Source organism: Lepisosteus platostomus, chromosome 5 (genome assembly GCF_059453375.1).
Source record: "Lepisosteus platostomus isolate fLepPlt1 chromosome 5, fLepPlt1.hap1, whole genome shotgun sequence".
Lineage (NCBI taxonomy): Eukaryota > Metazoa > Chordata > Actinopteri > Semionotiformes > Lepisosteidae > Lepisosteus > Lepisosteus platostomus.
Genome location: NC_142615.1, coordinates 50978165 through 51002266, shown reverse-complemented (window position 1 = coordinate 51002266; position 24102 = coordinate 50978165). Strand labels below are relative to the sequence as shown.

Genomic DNA, 24102 nt, shown 5'->3' with positions numbered 1-24102 from the left:
CTGAATACTGGGCTCCCTGTGTGTCTCCCTGTACAGCTCAGCTCTCAGCTGCCTCATCAAACTGACACCCACAGCCTCACAGTACAGCCTGGCTTCCTGTGCTGGAAGAGCTCGGAGGAGCACAAACCACAGAATCACTGCAGAGCCTGACCTGTAGCTCCAGTGAAGCTCTGCCCTAAATCACCGTTGTATTAACAAGGACTGCACTTTTTTATTATTTTGTTGCTTTTTCTAATTTGAAACTGACTCCTGCTGCTGCAGCTATTATGGTGAAGCTGTAACACAAGAACTCTGCTATATTGAACAGGAGAGTTTAAATACAGCATAACTGCTAATAGTACTACTGCTACCACAACTGCTGCCACTGATACTACTGCTACTACTAATATTTTACTGCTGCTCCTACTGCTGCTACTACTACCTATAATGATAAGGAAGAGGATGTGAGCTGTTCCTTCACACTGTTCATACTGGGGGTGCATCAGTCCATCAGTATCAGTTCAGCTCCACTGTGCTGTTAGAGTCTCAGTCATGCAGTCGGCTCCACGCAGAGAGACACTGGGGCCACAGCTGGAGGGGCTGGAACATCTGTTTGGATTGTAGCTGCACAGAGACAGACTCAGGGTCTGAGGGACTCAACTGAAAGAGCTGCTGTCCAACAGGCTCAGTACATAGGGGACAAACACTGCTCTGCTCTATCCACAGATGGATAGAGCAGAAGCTGGCCATTATCACCCTCTATTGATAATTTGTGAAAACATGGAGCGTATAAAATCTTTAAAAAGTTATTTAACTTACTTGTTACTGTAATAATAAACTTTATATATAAGTGATAATTTGAGTGATATGCTGTGACATGTGAAAAAGTCTTCATTTACTCGAAAACAAAAAAAGTGTGAGCAATAAAAAATGTTTCTAGAATAATATCATATTATACAGGATGATTCAGAAATACCCTGGGTTGTTTATTGTTTTATTGTGTTCAATTCTGACTCCTCTGTATTGTCTTATTACAGGCTGGTGCATTAATAAAGATACAGTGCCTTGCGAAAGTATTCGGCCCCCTTGAACTTTTCAACCTTTTGCCACATTTCAGGCTTCAAACATAAAGATATACATTTTTTATTTTATGTGAAGAATCACCAACAAGTGGGACACAATTGTGAAGTGGAACGAAATCTATTGGATTTTTGAAACTTTTTTAACTAATAAAAAAATGAAAAGTGGGGCGTGCAAAATTATTCGGCCCCCTTGCGTTAATACTTTGTAGAGCCACCTTTTGCTGCGATTACAGCTGCAAGTCGCTTGGGGTATGTCTCTATCAGTTTTGCACATCGAGAGACTGAAATTCTTGCCCATTCTTCCTTGCAAAACAGCTCGAGCTCAGTGAGGTTGGATGGAGAGTGTTTGTGAACAGCAGTTTTCAGCTCTTTCCACAGATTCTCGATTGGATTCAGGTCTGGACTTTGACTTGGCCATTCAAACACCTGGATACGTTTATTTGTGAACCATTCCTTTGTAGATTTTGCTGTATGTTTGGGATCATTGTCTTGTTGGAAGATAAATCTCCGTCCCAGTTTCAGGTCTTTTGCAGACTCCAACAGGTTTTCATCCAGAATGGTCCTGTATTTGGCTGCATCCATCTTCCCCTCAATTTTAACCATCTTCCCTGTCCCTGCTGAAGAAAAGCAGGCCCAAACCATGATGCTGCCACCACCACGTTTGACAGTGGGGATGGTGTGTTGAGGGTGATGAGCTGTGTTGCTTTTACGCCAAACATATCGTTTTGCATTGTGGCCAAAAAGTTCGATTTTGGTTTCATCTGACCAGAGCACCTTCTTCCACATGTTTGGGGTGTCTCCCAGGTGGCTTGTGGCAAACTTTAGACAAGACTTTTTATGGATATCTTTGAGAAATGGCTTTCTTCTTGCCACTCTTCCATAAAGGCCAGATTTGTGCAGTGTAAGACTGATTGTTGTCCTATGGACAGACTCTCCCACCTCAGCTGTAGTTCTCTGCAGTTCATCCAGAGTGATCATGGGCCTCTTGGCTGCATCTCTGATCAGTCTTCTCCTTGTCTGAGCTGAAAGTTTAGAGGGACGGCCAGGTCTTGGTAGATTTGCAGTGGTCTGATACTCCTTCCATTTCAAGATGATCGCTTGCACAGTGCTCCTTGGGATGTTTGAAGCTTGGGAAATCTTTTTGTATCCAAATCCGGCTTTAAACTTCTCCACAACAGTATTACGGACCTGCCTGGTGTGTTCCTTGGTCTTCATGATGCTCTCTGCGCTTTCAACAGAACCTTGAGACTATCACAGAGCAGGTGCATTTATACAGAGACTTGATTACACACAGGTGGATTCTATTTATCACCATCAGTCATTTAGGACAACATTGGATCATTCAGAGATCCTCGCTGAACTTCTGGAGTGAGTTTGCTGCACTGAAAGTAAAGGGGCCGAATAATTTTGCACGCCCCACTTTTCATTTTTTTATTAGTTAAAAAAGTTTCAAAAATCCAATAGATTTCGTTCCACTTCACAATTGTGTCCCACTTGTTGGTGATTCTTCACATAAAATAAAAAATTTATATCTTTATGTTTGAAGCCTGAAATGTGGCAAAAGGTTGAAAAGTTCAAGGGGGCCGAATACTTTCGCAAGGCACTGTATCTATCTAAGACTCCTTGTCCTGCCTTCAGGAGCTGCTCAATTTAAAACACAGCATCCCACAGCACTAGAGACACCCCAATATTCACTTTATACTGCACCTCAAAACATAGGTATTTTATAGCACCCAAATTGACCAGTACAGAGCACTAGATACAGTAAAACATCTTCATATTTGAAAGAAATGTGAGTGTTTTGCACATTTCAAGCTACACCAAGTAAACATTTGAGGACCTAAGTCAATATCACCTGGAATGATCAATAATGACCAACATCGGCAACTTCCAAGAAAATCATTTTCACTCATTGAATTTGATCTTCATACTCACCTTGCATTCTTAGCTATAATACTTCAAAATTACACTGCAGATTTGGTGGAAAACTTCACAAATCTGTACAATTGTATTTTAATATCTTGGTATATGTACCTTCATTTTAATATACTTGTAAGCATAAATGCTGTTCAGTATATTGTACTTTTGTTGTACTTTTTAAAACATTTTACCTGAGGACGCAAGGGGACTGTTATATCTTGTGATACATGCAAGACATCTGTAAAAGAAGGTGAAATTTTAATAAAATTGGTGATTAAAAGAAAACCACAACTTCTATGATATTATCCCTCGATATCGAAGATCAATTGAAGGATTTGAAGAAACTATCAAAGAAACAACAGCAATAGCAGATGATTTGGATTTGATTACACCTCAATAATCAATTTGTCCTCAAAAAATGAAGAGACAGGCATGTTTTGAGCCTCATAATGATCCTCTTCTGGATCCACAAGAAACGTGTTTTGGATGTACTTATAACTTCCATCGAAGAGAGATCTCATCAGTTGCATACAATTGAAACTTGACTTTTTGGATGGTATTGAAAATATTTTTAAAAAATAAAATAAACAATTTTCCAACGAAGATCTCACGAAGGATTGCCAGGATCTATTCTTAGCGTTTGGTAGTGATAACACTGCTGATATTGATGGAGTAGAAACGTACGATGCGTTGACAGGATTTCTGAAGCGAGAAGTCCTAGAATGCCGCCTATAAATGAGCTAGGATTCATACCAAGAAATACTTTTTGTTTTCCACCCAGAAGGCTGCTATTGCATTACAACTGTCCAATTGTACAATTTGGTAGCTTCTGGGCGCGATTTTCCAAAAACCGAAACTAATAACAACTAATAACAAAGTTAATTAAGATGCACCATGTCCAAAAATTGTAAATCGAGACTAGTATTACTACAGAAGAAAATATTTAACTGAAATATTAAGACTATGTAAGTATAAAAAGTAGAACAATTCAATTTATATAACTTATTTTTTATTCTTATTAGAAATGGGCTCACACACCGGAAGACACTAACGTTTATCTTCGTTAGAGTGTGTGAATAACAGTTTAACCCAAAATGTTTGTAATTGTGATTTTGTTAAAATGCAATAAGTCGTCTATCAGCAGTAAGAAATTATTAAGAAAGTAAGAAATTGTTTTATTTCACAAACGGTAAGACGTGAAGAGAGTTTACAGTTCGTATCCTTCGCTTTGTCTTAACTTAAGTGTTCAGGATCCAAGCCCGTGTGTGGATGGTTGTGTTTCTTGAATCTCTTGTAATCATCAAAAGTCGTTGTTTAGTCCTTCAGTACTTTCTTGAGTTGTACCATGGATATTTTAAACGATTAATACTATTCATGCTCTTTTGCCTTTTCCTTCACATACGGAAAAAGTTCAAAGTGTCCTTATGGCTGTGCTCCACATCTACACGAGAGCACCTGTAACAGTACAGGACACGCAGTGAGGAGTTCGCGCAGCTTTCAGTTTAGTGCGGAGTCAAGAGGGAGGACTCACTCGCTGAATGATCTCTCAAGAAATCCCGGGTGAGATTTAACAGGTGATTTCTTCAACAGCCACGACAAGTGTGGAGACGTTCTCTGGATTTCCTGAATATGACATTAAATTAGTTCAAATCATTTGTTGTAGTTAACAGAACTAAATGCTTTGGAGGTACATCTAAAACAGCAGAGCAACACTGTAGCACTTCGTGTGTGACTGAATTAATTGTGTAAACCTGGCTCTCTATGAACACCGACAAAGAGTTCTCACACAACAGAAGATTGCGATGTGAGCACAATAATATAAAGCACGTGGAGATGCCAGGGATTGAACCCGGGACCTCATACATGCGAAGCATGCACTCTACCACTGAGCTACATCCCCAGTAGTGTGTGCTCATGGAAAATGCCTGCAATTTCCCACTTTCGTGTTTCCTCTACTACAGAGTAAATTCATGGGAATGAAGAAATAAGGAAGGAAAAATAATCGCATTGAAGCTTCCAGAGACTGGGCAAAAGCGAATCAGTTATTTTTATATCCAGTCACACGGGCGACAGTGGTTAATTCCTCGACGGGGGAGTGCTTTTTTACCTCCTTACTCTGCTGTCTTTTAATTCTGTTTTCTTTGAAAGCTTTTTGCATCTTTTAAGTGCTCTCGGTTAAACTATGCATAGAACAACAGCAGTACTGATGATTTTCATGGACCGATGCACACTTCTTCTGTACAACTCCAGTGATAAAGCCCTGTCTGTAAATATTGTAGAAGAACGAAAAAGGGTGAAACAACGCTCCAACCACAGGAATGGTAACCAGAAGGATCGTGTTCTAATTTAATATGTCATTTTGAGATCCCTTGTCAATGCAGACAGGTGTTAGAGCTGAACAAATAATTTATAGTGGTGGTTGTAAACATGGAACGTTATTTCTATACCAGGAAGAAAGGAGCAGACTCTTAAACTCTTTAACTCTTAAGTTAAAAGAGACAAAAACGACACCTAATCACAGCTAACATTAATTAAAATGACATCACAACAAAAGAGCAGAGCCTTGAGTGAATCAAATTCGTTTTCATTAAATGTCTGTGTCTTCATCACTTTGACCGGGGTAAAGTAAGCTTGAAGTTCGAAAACGATTTTGATTTATGAAACAATTGCTTTGTATATACAATTGCTCTGTGTATAAAGTACATTGTGAATGTTCTCACAGCCTTCAGTTTGTCTTTTTATCCCACGCACGAATATTCTTGTGCCATATCACATATCATATAACACAGAATGCCTTCAAACCAAATGCATTTTAAAGACCACGACTTTGAAAATTTTCAGAACCCCTCCATAAAGATATCAGTGAGCTAATTATCCTTTTCTGGCACTCGGGGTTTTGATTGATGCACAATTACGCACCATCTGGAACACTGGGGGACCGCTGTATACATACATACGTTCACAACGCAGAAATACTGCTCAATAGAGTTTCATGCGAAAAACCCATATATGACCATAGGAAGCAGAACAGCAGTTTCCAATTACCCAGACTGTCAGCATGGGAATAAAGCTTTGTTTTATTTCTGAAAACCTTTCTTTATTTCCTGTTTTCATTCTGCAGGACAATTCCTATTCTTTACTCAACAGCTTTTTAAAAACAGCACCCATGATGTTCAAATCATGATGTCCATGATTGTTTACACAGAAGACTGGGAGAGCTTTGGGTTGTGAATCTCTTTTTCTCATGGTTTTATTGAATGTGGCACTGTGCACTAGGATAGGGGGATGCTGTTCACAAGCCAATAGCATTTAAAACACAGCACCCACAATGCTGCAAGTAAGTGTTTTACACACTAAGCAGGTCCTCTGACCTTTCCCAGCCTTGCTTTGGGTTGTGAAACCTCTTTCAGTTTTTTTATGATTTTTTCAATACGGCACCGATTAGACATGCAATACACTGGGATAGGGAGGTCCTCTTCATGACTCAATAGCATTTGAAGCACAACATTCACAATGCTACAACCAAGTGTTTTACACACCAGACAGCCCCCCTCACCTTATACAACTTTGCTTTGGGTTGTGAAAGTGTTCTTTCTTTTTTATGATTTTTTTAATATGGGGGTCTTCTTAATACATGGGGTACATGCGGATAGAGCCTTAAAAGGTGGCTTCTCAAAGCTCTTTACAGAATGACATCAACAATAAATAAAAATACACAAGATAAAACACAATTACAATATATAGAGGAGACCGTGAATGGTGGTACTAAGAAAAGCAGAGGGGTGAAGAATGGAACCAGTTCAGTAAAGGCTTTTCTGAAGAAGAGGGTTTTGAGTCTGGATTTGAAGGAGTTTAGAGAAGGTGACTCTGTGATATCCTTGGGGAGAGAGTTCCAGGGCTTGGGGCAGAACAGGAGAAGGCCCTGTCACCCACAGAATGTAGATGGGCTTGGGGAACAGTTAGGAGAGCAGAATTAGAAGAGAGAAGGTTGCGAGGTGGGGAGTAGGGCGATAATAGTTCAGACAGGTACTGAGGTGCCAAGCCATGCAGAGCCTTATAGGTGAGCATGAGAAATTTCATGTACATTTTTTCCCCTCTGTAACAAGAAACATGTGCACTCTGAATTGAGTGGGTGTCAAATTTGTAAACCTGAAATTATTTTTTGTTCATATAGTCATTAAGATCCAAAAGACTTGGACAGAGATTCAACGAGCCCAGGCATAGAGACTGAGTGTCGAGCGAGCAGGAGCGGTGAGGAAGGAGACTGCGAGAGCATAGATATAGATACTTTACACAAAGTACAGACAGTGCATCAAGACAATATACTGTACAAACAGTAGACAACGTACAAGTAAACAATGCAGACATGTAAACAGTGACTGCAGATGTGCGGAATAAATAAGAAATTAAGGTAGATGTTTCTATTAAATTAACGGTATTCGAAATGTTGCAAAAAGAAAAGCGATTTGTTTTGTAAAAAAATGAAAGATTATTTTTACTTTATACAGGAAAGGCATGTGCGTCAAGTTGATCTTTTTGGATTGCACCATTTGAAAATATAAATTGGAAGTTAGTTTGGACAACTCCAGTGTGATATTGTATTACAAATAAAGTTAAAAAGATATAGTTTAAAATTGTTCATAGGTTTTATCCAGTTAAATAAGTACTCTCTAAAGTACTTATTTAAGCATGAGCAGGATGATTTGTGCATTTTTGTCGGGCTGAAAGGGAACCTTTGGTACATAGTTGTAAGGTGTGTGTTTGTGAAGTTGGTTTGGATGGATTTGCACAATTTTGTTTGTAGGCATTTAAAGGTGTTTTTTTAGGTTTAATGACTTTTATATTGTACTGTGTAAGATAACTTTTTTAAAAAGCATTTATTTATAGCAAATGTATTAGTCATTCTTAGCAAATTTCACATTCATAAAATCAAAATGGTCCAAAAATACTCCCCTTTTTAGTACTTTTCAGATGGAGTTGAAATATTATTTAAATTATATAAAAATCAATCAAATAAAGCAAGGAAAACATTTGATATATGTAAAAAATATAATTTACTTCGTTACCTCTGCCAGTTATTTTTTTTTTCTGTTCGTGTTTTTTTCTCTTGTATCTGTTTCTGCTCCTCTAGTTGTATTTGTAAATTATTTACACATTTAATAAAAAAAAAATGTCGACCGTATACGTTACACTATAATATAACGCAAACATCTATTCTGGACTATTTTTTTCAGATTTTTATTATTCGAATAATATTTTTGTGGTTTATAGCAACGGTCACTAAGGAAGTTCATCTGATAACCCGGAAGTCCTCTCTTTGACCACATTTCGCTTTCTGTGTTCAAGCCCAAGTGTTTGCAGCCGCGGCAGCTGCAGGACTTGTCTGTGTCTTCCAGATCGACTCTGAAAAAAATGGAGAATCTGTTGCTTAATCTGAAAACTGAGGCGCACTTTTTCGTGGAGACTGTGCTTAAATCGATCGTGCATGAAGTTTCGGAAGTTTTCCGAAACCGGACAGATGATTCCGAGAAGTCGATTGAAGAAAAACTCCGCCGGATCTCTCAGGTTCTGGCGAGACGGGTCGTGATTAAAATCACGTCTGTCGACAACGGTTTCGGGGTCGAAATCGCGCAAATGAAGCAGGAAAACGATCTTCACTGTTTCGTGGAGGTTTTGCTCAAATCGTTCGTGTATGAAGTTTCAGAAGTTTTCCGAAACAGGATGTCTGACTCTGAGAACGAGTTTCAAGACAAACTCCGCAGCGTCTCCCAGATCCTGGTGAGTCGGGCCGTGATTAATATCACACAGTGTGTGGAGGACAGTTTCGGACAGAAATAACGCGAATGAAGGAAAACGAGACCTTTAAAGTGCGACTGCAGCTGTGGGAGAAGGAGTCGGGAGCAGGAGGAGATCAGGGACAGACGGATCATGTTGGACTCATGCCTCCCTGTGAAATCACTGCAGAAACAAATGAAGAAACGGAGCCGTCGGGTAAGTGCGATGACTTATGTAGTAATGTCTGTGTTTAAAAACGGTGTTTTTAACTTCCTCACTGTTGAATCTGTAGTGGAGAGATGCAGAGCAAAGTAGGAAAGGTTTGTGATGTTGCCGAGGGATTCTTTTCTGCGAACTTAACTAGTTGTGGTCTGGTTATATTCTCATTAATGTTATTGCTGTTCTTTAAATGTGGACAGAAATATGTCGTCAATTGATACACTTTCTCCATGTGAAAGGCAATTTAGGAGACTTTGGAGTCTTGGAAATATGTTTGTGGGCAGATTATTTATCGACGTGGCGGTAACTATCTCTTCTGTGCAGTGTTAATGTACCTTATTGTACATTAAAGCAGTGTCCAGTCAGCCAGTGTGTCTGTATGAACCCCTCTCTCTCTCAGTGCAGTGTTAATGTACTGGAGTGTCCAGTGTGTCTGTATGAACACCCCTCTCTCTCAGTGCACTGTTAATGTACTGGAGTGTCCGGTCAGTGTGTCTGTATTAACCCCCCTCTTTCTCAATGTAGTGTTAATGTACTGGAGTGTCCAGTCAGTGTGTCTGTATAAACCCCTCTCTCTCTCAGTGCAGTGTTAATGTACTGGAGTGTCCAGTCAGTGGGTCTGTATTAAACCCTCTCTCTCTCAGTGTAGTGTTAATGTACTGTAGTGTCCAGTCAGTGTGTCTGTATTAACCCCCCTCTCTCTCAGTGCAGTGTTCATGTACTGGAGTGTCCAGTCAGTGTGTTAAATACTGGCAATTTAGACAGAACAAATGTTTTCGTGAAATTACATCCCCGACTGTCCTCTGCTGCCCTTTTCAATCTTCTGCTGAGCACAAAAGAGTCTTAAGAAAATGATTACAACTCTGTTCTATCAGCTTCCCCTCCTAGACCCTGTTAATTGCTGCGATGAGTTATTGCTTTGTGCTCTGTTTTGCTGTCTTCTGAATATAGTCTGAGGAATACCCAATGATGAACTAATGTAGCTGGTGTAGTAAAGCAGGCTTAATTATTATAGAACCACTAATGTCAAGACAGCGCTTGCTTTTCCCCCACAATTGGAAACTAAAATATTATTTTTTATGGTTTTAATACGTGCGTATTTTATGTAAAACAAAATTACATAAATTGGACTACCTTCGGTTCAGGAGCAAGTAAAGGTTTATTCCCTGCCGGAAAGAGAAGAAACAACATTTCAGCTGTTGAAGAAGGTTTTGATGCCCGAAGAAGGCTCCACAGCCGAAATGTTTCTTTTTTTCTCTTTTCAGCACAGGAATAAAGCTCTACATGTTCCTATGCAGCCTACGCATGCTGACGCAGCTCCCCACCTGAACTACTTTAAGTATTCATGCTGTATATATTATTTACATCTGTAGATTATGTGTTACTTTCAGATTCATCCTGTTTGTGTTCTAGGTTTTGATGTACAGATTTGATTTCGTCACCCCATTTTGATAAATATAATATTGGTATACCTGCAGTATATTTTGTAGATGGAATATTTAATAGTAGACGTATTCAGTAGTACAAAGCTTTGAGGTCCTGCCTAGTTTGTGTTGAAAGAAAGCGAATGAGTGAGTTATTTTCCCCAGACTGTGATTTGTGTACTGGGATAGTCGAGTTGAAATGTATTTAGTTACACAAAAACGGCGGTATCACCACGTTTTCCTTTGTTTACTTCGCCAATTTGGAGTTCAGTCTGCTGAAGACGAATGAACACAACGTGTCACTCCCTTTTGGTTCGGGGACAGACGCGATGAAATTCAATTTCATCAGCCTGCGAATGGAGAAAGGAAAACAAAAACATATTTAAGAAATTCTGTCCACATGCACTGAAGTCCACAGTTCTTACGCTGCGTCATGGAGGTGTGGACCTGGAGGAAGAGCTTAGGGTACAGTTTGGAAATTGGGACATGGTCTTATAATGTTAGTGAATAGGGAGGACAAGTTACGCCATGAATCAATAAATGTGTGTTGAATGTCTTATAAACCCTTTAACATTGACACAGGAGCAGGATTTGTGGCTGCTGCGGTTCGGAGCCTCGCATTGTCTTGCAAATGTGCTCATCTGTGTGACAATGAACCCTTTCTCAGTCTGTCTGGGGGGTGGGGCTCAATCTACTGTCTCCCTTCCTCGATTTAACATCTGATTCGTCCTCACTACCACTACGGGCTTAAGAGCTCATGAATTTAAAGTGAATATTTAATAGGCTGTGATATGTGTATATATAACCAATATAAATGTCAATATAATATACATATTACTGAGAAGTTATCATCAGTGAATGATTTTGAGATTTTAATGATAAATATCTATTGTACGTAGTTACTTTAAAATCTTTGTATATAAAATTTCAGATTAAAACAAAGTTTTTGCATATTCTTGTGTGTATATATATGGTTCAGCCACAGAACCAGAAGAACATGTCTCCTTCTTCTTATAATATTATTGTGGTTTTGTTTTTGTTACTGAGAGATCTTAGTACATAGTATATATATAAAACCATTTTCCATTGTAATTCAAGGTTGTGTATCGCTGAAAGTCTAACACACAAGAGAGAATGGTGATATACATAGAAAAATTGGTACCAGATGATTATTTGTAGCGGGTTCCTGAATATTTGTCCCACAAGAGACACTTTTTTGTTGAAACTATCAGGTTTTGATGTACTTTCATGTGAACTGTTGCTCTTAAGATGGTAAGAGATTGCATCTGGTATTGCATGTAATTAAATGGTGATACTTTTATTTGCTCTGTTTCCTATATCAGGAAAATATAGTATATGCTCAGTAGAGGGGCAAAGTTTTTAGTAGTGTCGTGGGAATTTTCTCTAAACACTTAAACACGCAGGAAGAGATTCTGCATTCAAATAGTATGCTCCGTGAAGTTGCCCCTCCTACAGACAGCACAAACAATGAAACCCACGTGATTCGTTAGTGCTATGTTTGTGCCGTTGAACGTAGCTTCTGTGCTGCTTTCGTTCCCAAGATATAGCGCCTTGTTTTTTCGGAGTCGTGATGTCACTCAGCCCCCTTCAACGTCTTTGGGGAACCGGAACGGTCTCAATCGTTAGTGCTGTGTTTGTGCCGTTGAAAGTAACTTCCCTGCTACTTTCTTTCACGAGATATAGCGCCTTCTTTTTGGGGGGTTGTGACGTCACTCAGCCCCCCTACAACGTCTTAGGAGGACCGGACCGGTCTCATTCATTAGTGCTGGGATAGTGCCGGTTTGTGCCGTAGAAAGTAGCGTTTGTGCTGCTTTCGTTCCCGAGACATAGCGCCTTGTTTTTCCATTGATCACGTGACCATGCACAGTGACTTTGATCTCGAGTAAATCCGTCAACTGAGTTAAAGCACTCTGTTACCAGCGCGAGAGTAACAATTCTATAACTTTGTTCCTCTGTTTGCCCAGGTACGGGGGGCGGTGGTGGATTTTGCATTTAATATCATTATCTTCTATGTGTTTGTGTGAACAGGAAAATTAAATTTGTCTCCAATATCATACCCGAATTAGAAGAGTTTCAAGTGTAGCCTTAAAAAGCGACATTAGCAAACAATTGTATGTTCTTACAAAGAGGCTTTAACGAACACATCTTAATACCTCGTAGCGGTGACCTTTTTTAAAAATCATAAGAAGTAATCAGTTTCGCATTGTCTCCTTCTTAAATAAACAGGCATCAAGGGACATGTGAAGATTCGACCTGTCTGTCGAGCCACGTATTTAAAAAGACTTGAATTTGCAACATTCTGAACCATTGTTGCTCTTTTTTATGCAAAGCCAAAGTGAAAAGGAACCAGGACTTCAGGACTTTTTTTTTAAAGGGGCACTATGTACAAAGTTTACACAGTTCATAACACAACCGAGAAACAAGAGTCTATCATCTCACACATGAACACCGTGGCAATATTGGAAATTGTTTTTATTTTCACAGAACAGAAGTGAACATATATCTAGGTTCTTTGGAAAAACTGGCATTATCCACGTGTTTGTATTTACAGGGGTCTTATGCACAAACATGAAACGATTAGCTCAGTCCTTTTATCTGTATTTCTGGTCAGTCCTTGGTGTAGAAAACAGCATGAGGGCACACCTTGAGCTCTGAAGACACAGATATGACTGCCTTTGTTAGATCGCCAGATTTCTCCCAGGTGAAGTCGTGTCTTTTGCAATATGCAATGTAATGACCCAGGACAGGTGGGCAGAATGCAGTGACACCTCTTAATTTGAAGGTCCCATTTAATTCCAGGTTATGTGGAAAATCTGAAAGTTGACTCTCAAAGATATTTTGAGACTGGACAGTGTTTTCTTCACGACTCAGCCAATCTCCCACATCACAGTCAATGACAGGATGTTGCCCAGTTGACAAGCGGTGCTCTACAGTACCATTACACAAGATGTGTTCTGATAAAGCTGGGTCACAAACTTGCATTTCTATCAGAGTGTTCTGCACATCTGTAATTTGAACAAGTGTTAACAACACTTCTGCTATGATTTCTGAAATATTACATTCAGCTCTCACTTATTGTAGCTCTGACTCTGTTTTAATTGCACCAAAGATGTCCCTCAAAATTTTAGCTCTTAGAACATAAACATCTTTGTGCACACCTTTCTGTGCCAAATGTTTCACCAGTTGTAGATGCTATCTACAGCCTGATTAACATAGCTGCTATAAGACCTGCTATCGCAATAGGCCCTGCATAGGCACTGACATCAAAGGCACTAGTGTTCAGTACACTCACAGTGTCTCCACTCACCTTTACTGGGGGCAGGTCTCTGCTGCTTCAGTTCCTCATCAGAGCCACTACAGCCTTTTTCACAGGAACCGAACAATCTATGTTGTAACCACTCAGAACAAGGCACAAGATAAAAAGATGGTTTCCGTTTTTTAGGTAGTGCTGGATGTCTCTGCCTCACAGGTGGTAGCACTGACAACGGCCCTCTCACACTGCTGGGAAACACTATGAACACCCATTGATATTCTCATACCTCCTATGTGTGCTAGGTGCTTCATAAGGAACCTGTCATCTCGCATTGGCAGTGTCATGCTTCAGCACTGATTGTATTAGGTTTTTGAAATCCGCCTCCTCATTGGCTGAACTTGCAGTAATGTTCACACTTTTGAAAAGTGGAACCATTAAGCCTATCCAGAGTGGGAGATAGCAAGCAAGCCTCGTGAGATGAGGAACAATCTCCGGTAGGAAGTGCAGGTTATGTCTATCACCACTGTCCACAGCAAGCAACCTGTATTCTTCAAAGATTTCTGTTACCCAGTCTTCCAATGCTGTCGGGCATGCATCAAGGGTACAACTTGGCTCTTGGTCCCCAGCTACACCTATTTTTTCTAGAACTTCATCAGAAGGAAAAGCATCGTATCCTTCTGCTACTTTTTTTGTGTGTGAGGTTTTAAGTGTGATTTTATAGTTTGCAGTTACTCTGTTATGCATGTAAACATTGATTCTTTGTTACCTTTGCAGTCCTGCAGCACTTGGGTATATTCTTTTGTCAGGTTATGTCTGGCAGCACAGCCTGAATGTTAGTACTGTTAAGTTCCTACCCTCCTTACAGTGCCCGTAGGTGATGAATCCTGGAATGAAGGGCAAATATGTAGAATGAGTACTTTGGTGCAACAACATACATTGTTTAAAATACAAAAAAACAAATCCTGTCCTCACATCGACTTTCGTAACCAAACAATGTGTAAACTGTTTAACAATGTCAGAATAACAATGAACAATGCAGAGCTTTAATCCAGTACATTTCCTTGGTCTCTTAAGTGTGGTAACAGTGTAACACACCAAATGATGCAATTTTATACCAACTCTGTACTTCCTTAATATACTCTGTTATGTGAGGGTATAACTTAATAAAGCTCACAAAACTAATTTTATCCTGTTCTATGCTCTGTGAAGGCAGACCTTAATCTATTGTCAAATGGTTAACTCTACTACATTTACTACAATAGTGGAATCACCAGTTTCATGCCTGCTGCTTCTGGGACATGATACAAACAACGTAAACCGTGCAAACATTCCCAAAGATGCTCAGAACTTCAAAGAGGCAGGTACTTCAATGTACATTATAAACTCCTCTCCTCCTCTACAGGTAATGGAACAATAGAAAGTCAACAGGTCCTTAATAAGCTACTGCATGCAGTAGGTCTGATATCTACTTTTCATACACAATTAAGAATTAACAATCAAAAATCACAAATATGTAGTGCAGTACGTGGAATCTGACCGCTCAAGGTTTAAAAAAAATCAAGCAATTGATGAGTAGTTTAAATCCCCAGAAAGAAATAAGGATGAATGCAAAACACTGTATATTGCTTGGAACTGAAGTCTCAAACAACAAATCGTGGCGAGCTTTACACTTCTCTTTTGTTAGCTCCATGATGTCACCCTTTAATCTTAGTGTTCATGTGATGGCCGAATCCCTAGCTAGACCCATGGCCCGGGTATTATAGGAAATGTTTAATGCAAAGTATAGAGAAGTCCGATTAACACTCAAAAATGTAACAAAAAATGAATTTCACCAAACCTGGCTTAAACTGTGCTTCTTCCCAATTTTTACGTGATTTATAATAATATCCTTTCAGTTACATAGTGCTTCTCTGGAAACCCCAGTGAAAGCGCTCTACAGGTAATGGGGACTTCCCTCCACCGCGTAAATGAAAATAACTAAGTTTTTTACATTGTTATGGATTACAGTTTAAGTGCACATCAAAAAGTCTCTGTATATGTAGATAGAAATTGATAAATTAATATTTTGTAGACCTGCCTACTCACGTTAACTGCAATACCAAGGCCCATCACCACTTCTTTCATTTATGATATGTTTTTAAAGCATTGCATTCACCACTTAATCATTTCTGCTTTCACATCAGCAATTTCTAACATGTCAGAGATTTTTTGGGGTTCAGTTCTCCTTGTAACACTTACAGAAACAAAACATTATAATTTAAATTCAGAAGTGTGACAAATCCTTTCAAGTTTCACTTGCATGTGTAGAAATATCATGATAACGGCAAATGCAGCTTACTAATTTTTGTAGTATTCCCCACGATATAAAACAAGTTTCTCAAATATCTTTACTTTAAAATAAATTCATGAACGTCAACATAGCATCATAATTACAGTATAGCATTTCTAGTTTGTAAAGTAACTTACGATTTGGAAGAAGAGGTCTTCGCCAGAGATGCAGATAATAAATCAAACATCAACTGCAAAGGCTGGGGTCAGCTGATCAAGAGATCACAATTGAAAGATCTGGTGGTCGTGAACTTGCGGTTTTGTATGGTGCCGACGGCACAGAGTGACGTCACGGCCAGAAAAAGAAGGCGCTATATTAAAATGTAAAACATCCACCCCCACCCGACCAGACATCCAGTAATTTAAGTACTGAGTGTGTTGGTACCTGTAAACGTCCTTGTAGTCATATCTGTGTATTCAGAGGTCAAGGTGTGCCCTCATGCTGTATTCTACACCAAGGACTGACCAGAAACACAGATAAAAGAACTGTGAGCTAATCGATTCATGTTTGCGCATAAGACCCCTGTAAATACAAACACATGGATAATGCCAGTTTTTCAGAGAACCTAGATATATGTTTACTTCTGTTCTGTGAAAATAAAACTATTTTCCAATATTGCCACGGTGTTCATGTGTGAGATGATAGACTCTTGTTTCTCGGTTGTGTTATGAACTGTGTAAAACTTTGTACATAGTGCCCCTTTAAAAAAAAGGTCCTGAAGTCCTGGTTCCTTTTCACTTTGGCTTTGCATAAAAAAGAGCAACAATGGTTCAGAAAGTTGCAAATTCAAGTCTTTTTAAATACGTGGCTCGACAGACAGGTTGAATTTTCACACGTCCCTTGATGCCTGTTTATCTAAGAAGGAGACAATGCGAAACTGATTACTTCTTCAGATTTTTAAAAAAGGTCACCGCTATGAGGTATTAAGACTTGTTTGTTAAAGCCTCTTTGTAAGAATATACAATTTTGCTAATGTTCGCTTTTTAAGTCTACACCCGCAACTCTTCTAATTGGGGTATGATATTGGAGACAAATTATATTTTCTTGTTCACACAAACGCATAGAAGATAATGATATTAAATGTAAAATCCACCACCGCCCCCCGTACCTGGGCAAACAGAGGAACAAAGTTGCAGAATTGTTACTCTCGCGCTGGTAACAGAGTGCTTGAACTTGGCAGACGGGGTTACTTGAGGTCCAAGTCACCGTGCATGGTCACGTGATCATCAGAAAAACAAGGCGCTATATCTCGGGAATGAAAGCAGCACAAACGCTACTTTCAACGGCAACAACACAGCACTAACGATTGAGACCGGTCTGGTTCCGCTACGATCTTGTAGGGGGGCTGAGAGATGTCATGACCCCGAAAAAACAAGGCTCTATATCTCGGAATTGAAAGCAGCACAAATGCTACTTTTAACGCCACAAACGTAACACTAACGAATGAGGTGAGTTTAATCATTTGTGCTGTTTCTAGAGGGGCCAACTTCACGGAGCCAATTAACCCCACTCTCTCAGTGCAGTGATAATGTACTGTAGCGTTTGGTCAGTGTGTCTGTATGAACCCCCTCTCTCTCAGTGCAGTGTTCATGTACTGGAGTGTCCAGTCAGTGTGTCTGTATTAACCCCTCTCTCTCAGTGCAGTGTTAATGTACTGCAGTGTCCAGTCGGTGTGTCTGTATGAACCTCTCTCTCTCAGTGCAGTGTTAATGTACTGGAGTATCCAGTCGGTGTGTCTGTATTAACCCCCCTCTCTCAGTGCAGTTTTAATGTACTGGAGTGTCCAGTCAGTGTGTCTGTATTAACCCCTCTCTCTCGTTCAGTGCAGTGTTAATGTACCGGAGTGTCCAGTCAGTGTGTCTGTATTTACCTCTCTCTCTCAGTGCAGTGTTAATGTACTGGAGTGTCCAGTCAATGTGTCTGCATGAACCCCTCTCTTTCCCAGTGCAGTGTTAATGTAAATGTATATTATTATTATTTCTGTAGTCTTACTTTTTACATGGTAGTTAGGTTTCTGACAAAGCTTGTATATCTAAAATCACATAATATTAGAAACCCCCTTAAACCCTCTTATTCCTCTATGCTTAAACAACCCAAATTGATTGCGAGTATACTAGACGTGTGTTTGTGTAGCTTAAAGGTTACAGCTTTAGCTTGAAGCATTTTTTTAGATCACATGGCCTCAGCTATCATTACTATGCTAATGATACTCATATATACATACATACCAAACCTTATGCTGATGTGGCTGTCTCTATTCTAATTGCATCTCTGACATAAGAACTTGGATGACTCAAAATGTCCTTCATGTTAACTGTGACAAGACTGAAACCATGCTTATTGGCACCACCCATCAACTTTATAAAACCCGTAAGAAACCCTATCTGTAGATGGTCTTGTACTTGAGCTTCAGTCTAAACTGAAAAACTTGGGGATGATATTTGACGTTCGACCCACATGTGTAGAATGTTGTCAAAACATTTTCATTCACTTCAGAAATATTCCTCGACTACGCCCTATGTTATCACTAACTGTGGCTGAAAAGTGTTGTCTAATCTTGAATTGACTATTGTAACCCTCTACTCTCTTGGGTTTCTAAATCACCATTGAAGAAACTCCAGTATGTCCACAATTCGGCAGCCAGAATCCTAACCAGGTCTAGTGCAAGTGTTCACATTACTCTTATCCTGGAGTCCTTGCGCTGGCTTCCTGTCAAGTTTCCTGTCGACTTAACAGTCCTCCTGCTCACCTATAAGGCTCTCCATGGCTCGGTACCAGGCTTTACATGGCTTGGCACCTCAATACCTGTCTGAACTTTTATCGCCCTACTCCCCACCTCACAACCTTCGCTCTTCTAATTCTGGTCTCCTTACTGTCCCCCAAGCCCGTCTACATTGTATAGGTGACATGTCCTTCACCTGTTATCCCCCCAAGCTGTGGAACTCTCTCCCTAAGGATATCGGCGAGTCACCTTCTCTAAACTCCTTCAAATCCAGACTCAAAACCTTCTTCTTCAGAAGAGCCTTTATTTAACTGTTCTTTACCCCTCTGCTCCTACTGTACTTAGTACCACCATCTACCGTCTCCTCTAACTGTGTATTCTCATCGTGCTTAAATTGTGTATTTTTTGTTGTTGTCATTCTATAAAACGCTTTGAGAAGCCACCTTTAAAGGTGCTATATAAAATAGTTTTTTTATTATTATTATAAAGGTCTTGTTTTCTTGTCCTGTGTTTACAGGCTCAGAGGCCAGTACTCTCTCTGAAGCTGGGGAAAGGGCTCCTCTTGAACAGCAGCACAGTGAGGAGGAGTGGGGCTCCAGTCTGATGCAGGAGACAGTGCTCACTGCAGCACAAGAGAAAGAGAAACTCAGGGAGCAGCACACCAAGAGCAGACAGAGTGTCAAGGATCTGGACTCTGTGCCCACGATGAAGACAGACCCTGAGAATGAGACTCCTGGGCTCTTAGTATGTGATGATTTTACAGAGATGAATAATCTGGACTCGAACAATATTACACAAGGTTGTAATGAACTGGGCTGTGTCTCTGTACAAGAGCACAGTGAAGAACTGGGTGTCTTTAATCTTACAGAGCAGGACATGGAGCCCCAGTTGATTGACTGTGCAGAGCAGCAGACTGATGTACCTGGTGAAGAGAACAGTGTTGAGATACAGCACCAAGAGGAGAGTCAGTACAGGGAGGAGCAACAGCAGCTCCTACAGGGCTTGATAATAATTAGGCCTTGTTCTGTTCAAGTGGAGAGACTGTCATTGCACAGTCTCAAACAATCATATGATCCCTTAGCATCTGATGACTTTACACACGGGTTTAATAATCTGGTTACTGAAAAAATCGTTGAACGTTTTAATGAACTGGAGAGTGTGTCTGTTCTTGGGCAAAGAGAGGAACAACTGAATGAACTGGATGGTTTAAGTCTCAGAGAGCTGGAGATGGAGTCCCAGATGATTCACACTGCTGAGCAGCACACTGAGGGATGTAATGAAGAAAACAAATCTCAGTTTCAGCACACAGAGCAAGACCATTCCATGGAGCATTTGCAGAATAAGAGACCCCAGCACGATCAGAGGATGAGGAAGAATCACTCAAGGCCTTGCTCAGATGGAGTGGACAAACTGTCATTATGGCACAGGGAGGAGCAGGGTTTCTGTCATTCTAGCATTTCAAAACCCTACCAGCACCTTCACACAGGAGAGAGACCTTTTAGCTGCAGTCAGTGTGGGAAGAGTTTTAGTAAGTCAAGTCACTTAACAAGGCATCAGCGCTTTCACACAGGAGAGAGACCTTTCAGCTGTAGTCAGTGTGGAAAGAGTTTTAGTCAGTCACACATCTTAAAACGACATCACCGCATTCACACAGGAGAGAGACCATTCAGCTGCAGTCAGTGTGGGACAAGTTTTAGTCGGTCAGGTGACTTAAAAACCCACCAGCACATTCACACAGGAGAGAGACCTTTCAGCTGCAGTCAGTGTGGGAAGAGTTTTAGTAAGTCAAGTCACTTAAAAACCCACCTGCGCATTCACAAAGGAGAGAGACCGTTCAGCTGCAGTCAGTGTGGGAAGAGCTTTAGTCGGAAAAACCACTTACAATCACACCAGCGGATTCACACGGGAGAGAGACCATTCAGCTGCAGTCTGTGTGGGAAGAGTTTTAGTCAGTCAAGTAGCTTAATATCCCACCAGCGCAATCACACAGGAGAGAGACCGTTCATCTGCAGTCAGTGTGGGAAGAGTTTTAGTCAGTCAAGTAGCTTAATATCCCACCAGCGCATTCACACAGGAGAGAGACCATTCAGCTGCAGTCAGTGTGGGAAGAGTTTTAGTCAGTCAAGTAGCTTAATAACCCACCAGCGCATTCACACAGGAGAGAGACCATTGTAGCGGCAAGGTTTATTAAAATACAGGAATTAAGTTTGCTGCTCGCTTGCCAGTCTCTCTCCCTCACCTCCAGTGGTGCTTGATACAGAGAGGTCATTCCATTTGGTTCACATTTAAGGTGTTTTTGTAGCTGATAGAGTGTCCTGATAAGGAACAACTCCCAAAGCTGAGACACATCAGCCACCCTAATGAATGGTCATCTCTGGTGCCTCACTGTCTGGGAGATTCCAAGGGAGAGTCTCATCCCAAGTGGTTTACAACCCCAAGGTCAGAGTTCATGGCTACTCATCCTTACACGGGGCACCAATAAATGTAGGCAACCATTGAGCGACCGTAGTTCTCCAGGTAAAACTCCAGGTCCTCCTGGGCATCCTCAGCTCAGACAGTCACGTAACTGCCAGTGTGTCCCAGTGCCAGGACTTTTTGAGTTGAGAACGGAGGTTGCCAGCGTGTAACCAAAGGATCCACCCGAGGTTAGCCCAGCAGCAAGCCTCGTGAACCCACCGCGAACGCTCACCTGATCAACGAGTGAACTACAGTCGGAACTGTGGACAGCTGTATATCAGTATTCAGAACTTGCGCTACATCGGGAACGAACCGGTCTTCTTCCTGTCTAAAGATTGTGACTTTTCTGTGTGCAAACTGCTAGTTTCAGCCAACACTAACTAGCCGGTCTTCAGAGAGCATCAGCAGCGCACCGCACCGCAGCAGAAATCTCTCCCTCCTTCTCCTTCTCTCAGGTCGAACCAGCACTGCCTTGCACCAGGCCACAGAGCCCCGATTGGACACGGCAACAGCCTGCCACTGCTTCTTTGTGTCTGCGGGAGATCTGAATCCTACCTCTAACCATATATGTATAATAGTCCTCTAAAGTTAACCGGAACTCCAACCATATATGTATAATAGTCCTCTAAGTTTATCCGTATACTAGAACTCCAACCATTTATGTATAATGAACATCTAATCACAGACGTATAACGATAGACGTATATTAGAATTTTAGTACTGCAATCCTTATATTTTAAAAGACAATTTTGCAGTTTTACACCTTGCACATTCAGTGGTTAACACATAGGTATCTATAAGCTCAATTCTGTGGATATGTTAACTTGATCAAAGTAAAAATGTAATGTAAAAACATTTTAAAAATCAACAAGCAATACCTTGACAAGACTGTGAACACACTTTCTCTGACATCACTGCCGCCTACTCTCCGAAGTTGGTTTATCTGGAAATAATATTATATTAGAAATAATGTTAGAAGCTACTAGATCTTCATTAATTAACTAATGAGACATACCCATTTACACATTCAGTGGAACAAACACATTTTCACATATTAACTGCTTTTTTGCAGTATTTTCTCAGTCTATAAATACAAAGTGTCCATTTTTCAAAGTAAAAAAAAAATTGTATGAACTTTTTAGAACATGAAAACACTTTATTTTGCCATTAAAGGATAAGCAAGATTAAACATTAAAAAAAGTAAGATCCATCAGGATTGCGAGCAGCTCAAACTCGGTCTCCCGGACAGTTGGCTGGAGAAGCTCTGTCCACAAGACGGGGCAGCAGGCCCGGCTTGGCCGGAGCTGTGGGTGAGACGTGCCCAGATCCGAGCTGGCATGGATCTGGGCACGTCTGAGGCTGCCTTTCCTGCCCCAGAGATGCGAACAGCTGGACTTCTTCATCCGTCACAACTGTGTTTTCCCCAAGATGGTGCTGCAGTGCTTCCATGCTGGGGAGGACTTCTTCTGCCTGGTGTGCGTGCAGTGGACGGAGGGGCTGCTGCACCTCTTTGTCAGTTGTGATGGATGTGGTTTAGGGTTGTTATATTTATTTTGTTTTCTTGTGCCTTAATTAGCTTATTTTTTTCTTGAACTATGTTTTAATATACAGATTTGATTGGTGTTGTAATTGTCAATTTCTTATTTTCTTTTTGTTTTTAAACCATTTAAATACTTTATTGCATTATTGGTAAATGAAAGATAAAAAAGGCATTGCATTTAGGTTGCAGTTTCCCCTGGCGACATTTGTTCAAATCTCACTTCCGACAAAGAGCCTCTCTCGTTAGAATAGAAACGACAGAACTTCTAAGTAGAAAACATTTTCACATCTCACATTTCATGTGTTTAATGTTAAGTGTCTTAGTGGTTGCCTCGGTGAATGATGGCTCTTCTCCCTTGCAGGGTGACGTTAAACTTCTTCAGAGGAGTCTCCCACGTACAGCTTTTCTTCATCAAGAGCCGAAGCAACAGAGACAGACTTCAAACTCAAATGAATTACTCCTTGAGTGTTTATGACAGTCTTTAAAAAGATGAGAGCAGGCGAAACCGTCTTTGGAAATGAGCAAATTTAGTTCGTACAGTGCTGAGTACCCCCGTTTGTTGCGCGGGAGACCGGGGTACGTTTCTGTGACAGGGCGCTGGTTTAATTTTTTTAATTGTTTGAATCAAATCTGAATGGCCAAGTGGTTAAGGTGTTGGACTTTAAATCCAATGGACAAATGTTAATGTGGGTTTAAACCCCCCTCCAGGTAGACTCTTATAAATATTCTGAAGTGATAGAATAGTTTGAAGTTTTAAACTCTATTTAAATGTCAATTTATTAAATTTCAGTTCTCCCCGGGATAACTGAACTCTCACAATCTCATACTGAAGGCTTTACATGCAGTAGCTGTGTTGCAGTTTCTAATAAAGATGGAATTAAACTGTTTGTTTTGTGTGTCCCTGATCCACTTCTTGATCCAAATGAAATGTTTAATATGATCCCTCGAGAAAAAAAAGTCCTTGAGTAATTTTCCACCTGGAATGATTGATGCCCCATCAAACCTTTTGTAATATCCCTGGAAGTTTATAAAGTAGAATCCTGGTTCGTGGCTTAAATTCAAGGTAAACAAGACTAAGGAAATGAGTTGGAAACTTGTCCATTATATAAATGAACAGCACCTGAAAGCAAACGTTGGGTCTGGTTTCCTTTCTCTCCAACATGAAATAGCAATCATTACAAATAGCACCAGCTTATGTCCAATAGGGTTAGTCATTTTAATTAACATGAAGATACTGTAAGGTCCTGGTACATGGGAGTGGATTTCATCCACAATTAAAAAAGGGCAAATTATATTTACAGGCTTCAGACACTTTTTAATACAAAAGTGACCCAAAACTCCCTAATTTTCAGGTTTCCTTGAACCTGTGATAAAAAAGGGG

General features: G+C 40.4%; 1 protein-coding gene, 1 long non-coding RNA gene and 1 other non-coding gene across 3 annotated transcripts; 2 read left to right on the top strand and 1 right to left on the bottom strand.

Moving 5' to 3' along the window:
* Positions 1-4809: 4809 nt before the first annotated feature.
* trnaa-cgc (transfer RNA alanine (anticodon CGC)) lies at positions 4810-4881 on the bottom strand. Its single transcript has one exon. It is a non-coding gene; the product is annotated as a tRNA-Ala (tRNA).
* Positions 4882-8303: 3422 nt separating this feature from the next.
* On the top strand, positions 8304-23608 carry LOC148668887 (uncharacterized). The gene is made up of 2 exons (XR_015937074.1): positions 8304-8759; positions 23083-23608. It is a non-coding gene; the product is annotated as an uncharacterized LOC148668887 (long non-coding RNA).
* LOC148668886 (uncharacterized) lies at positions 8766-23608 on the top strand. Its single transcript, XM_088632456.1, has 2 exons — positions 8766-8972; positions 19242-23608. The coding sequence occupies exons 1-2, from the start codon at positions 8825-8827 to the stop codon at positions 20897-20899; spliced, it is 1806 nt and encodes a 601-aa protein (XP_088488582.1). The 5' UTR covers positions 8766-8824; the 3' UTR covers positions 20900-23608.
* Positions 23609-24102: the final 494 nt, after the last annotated feature.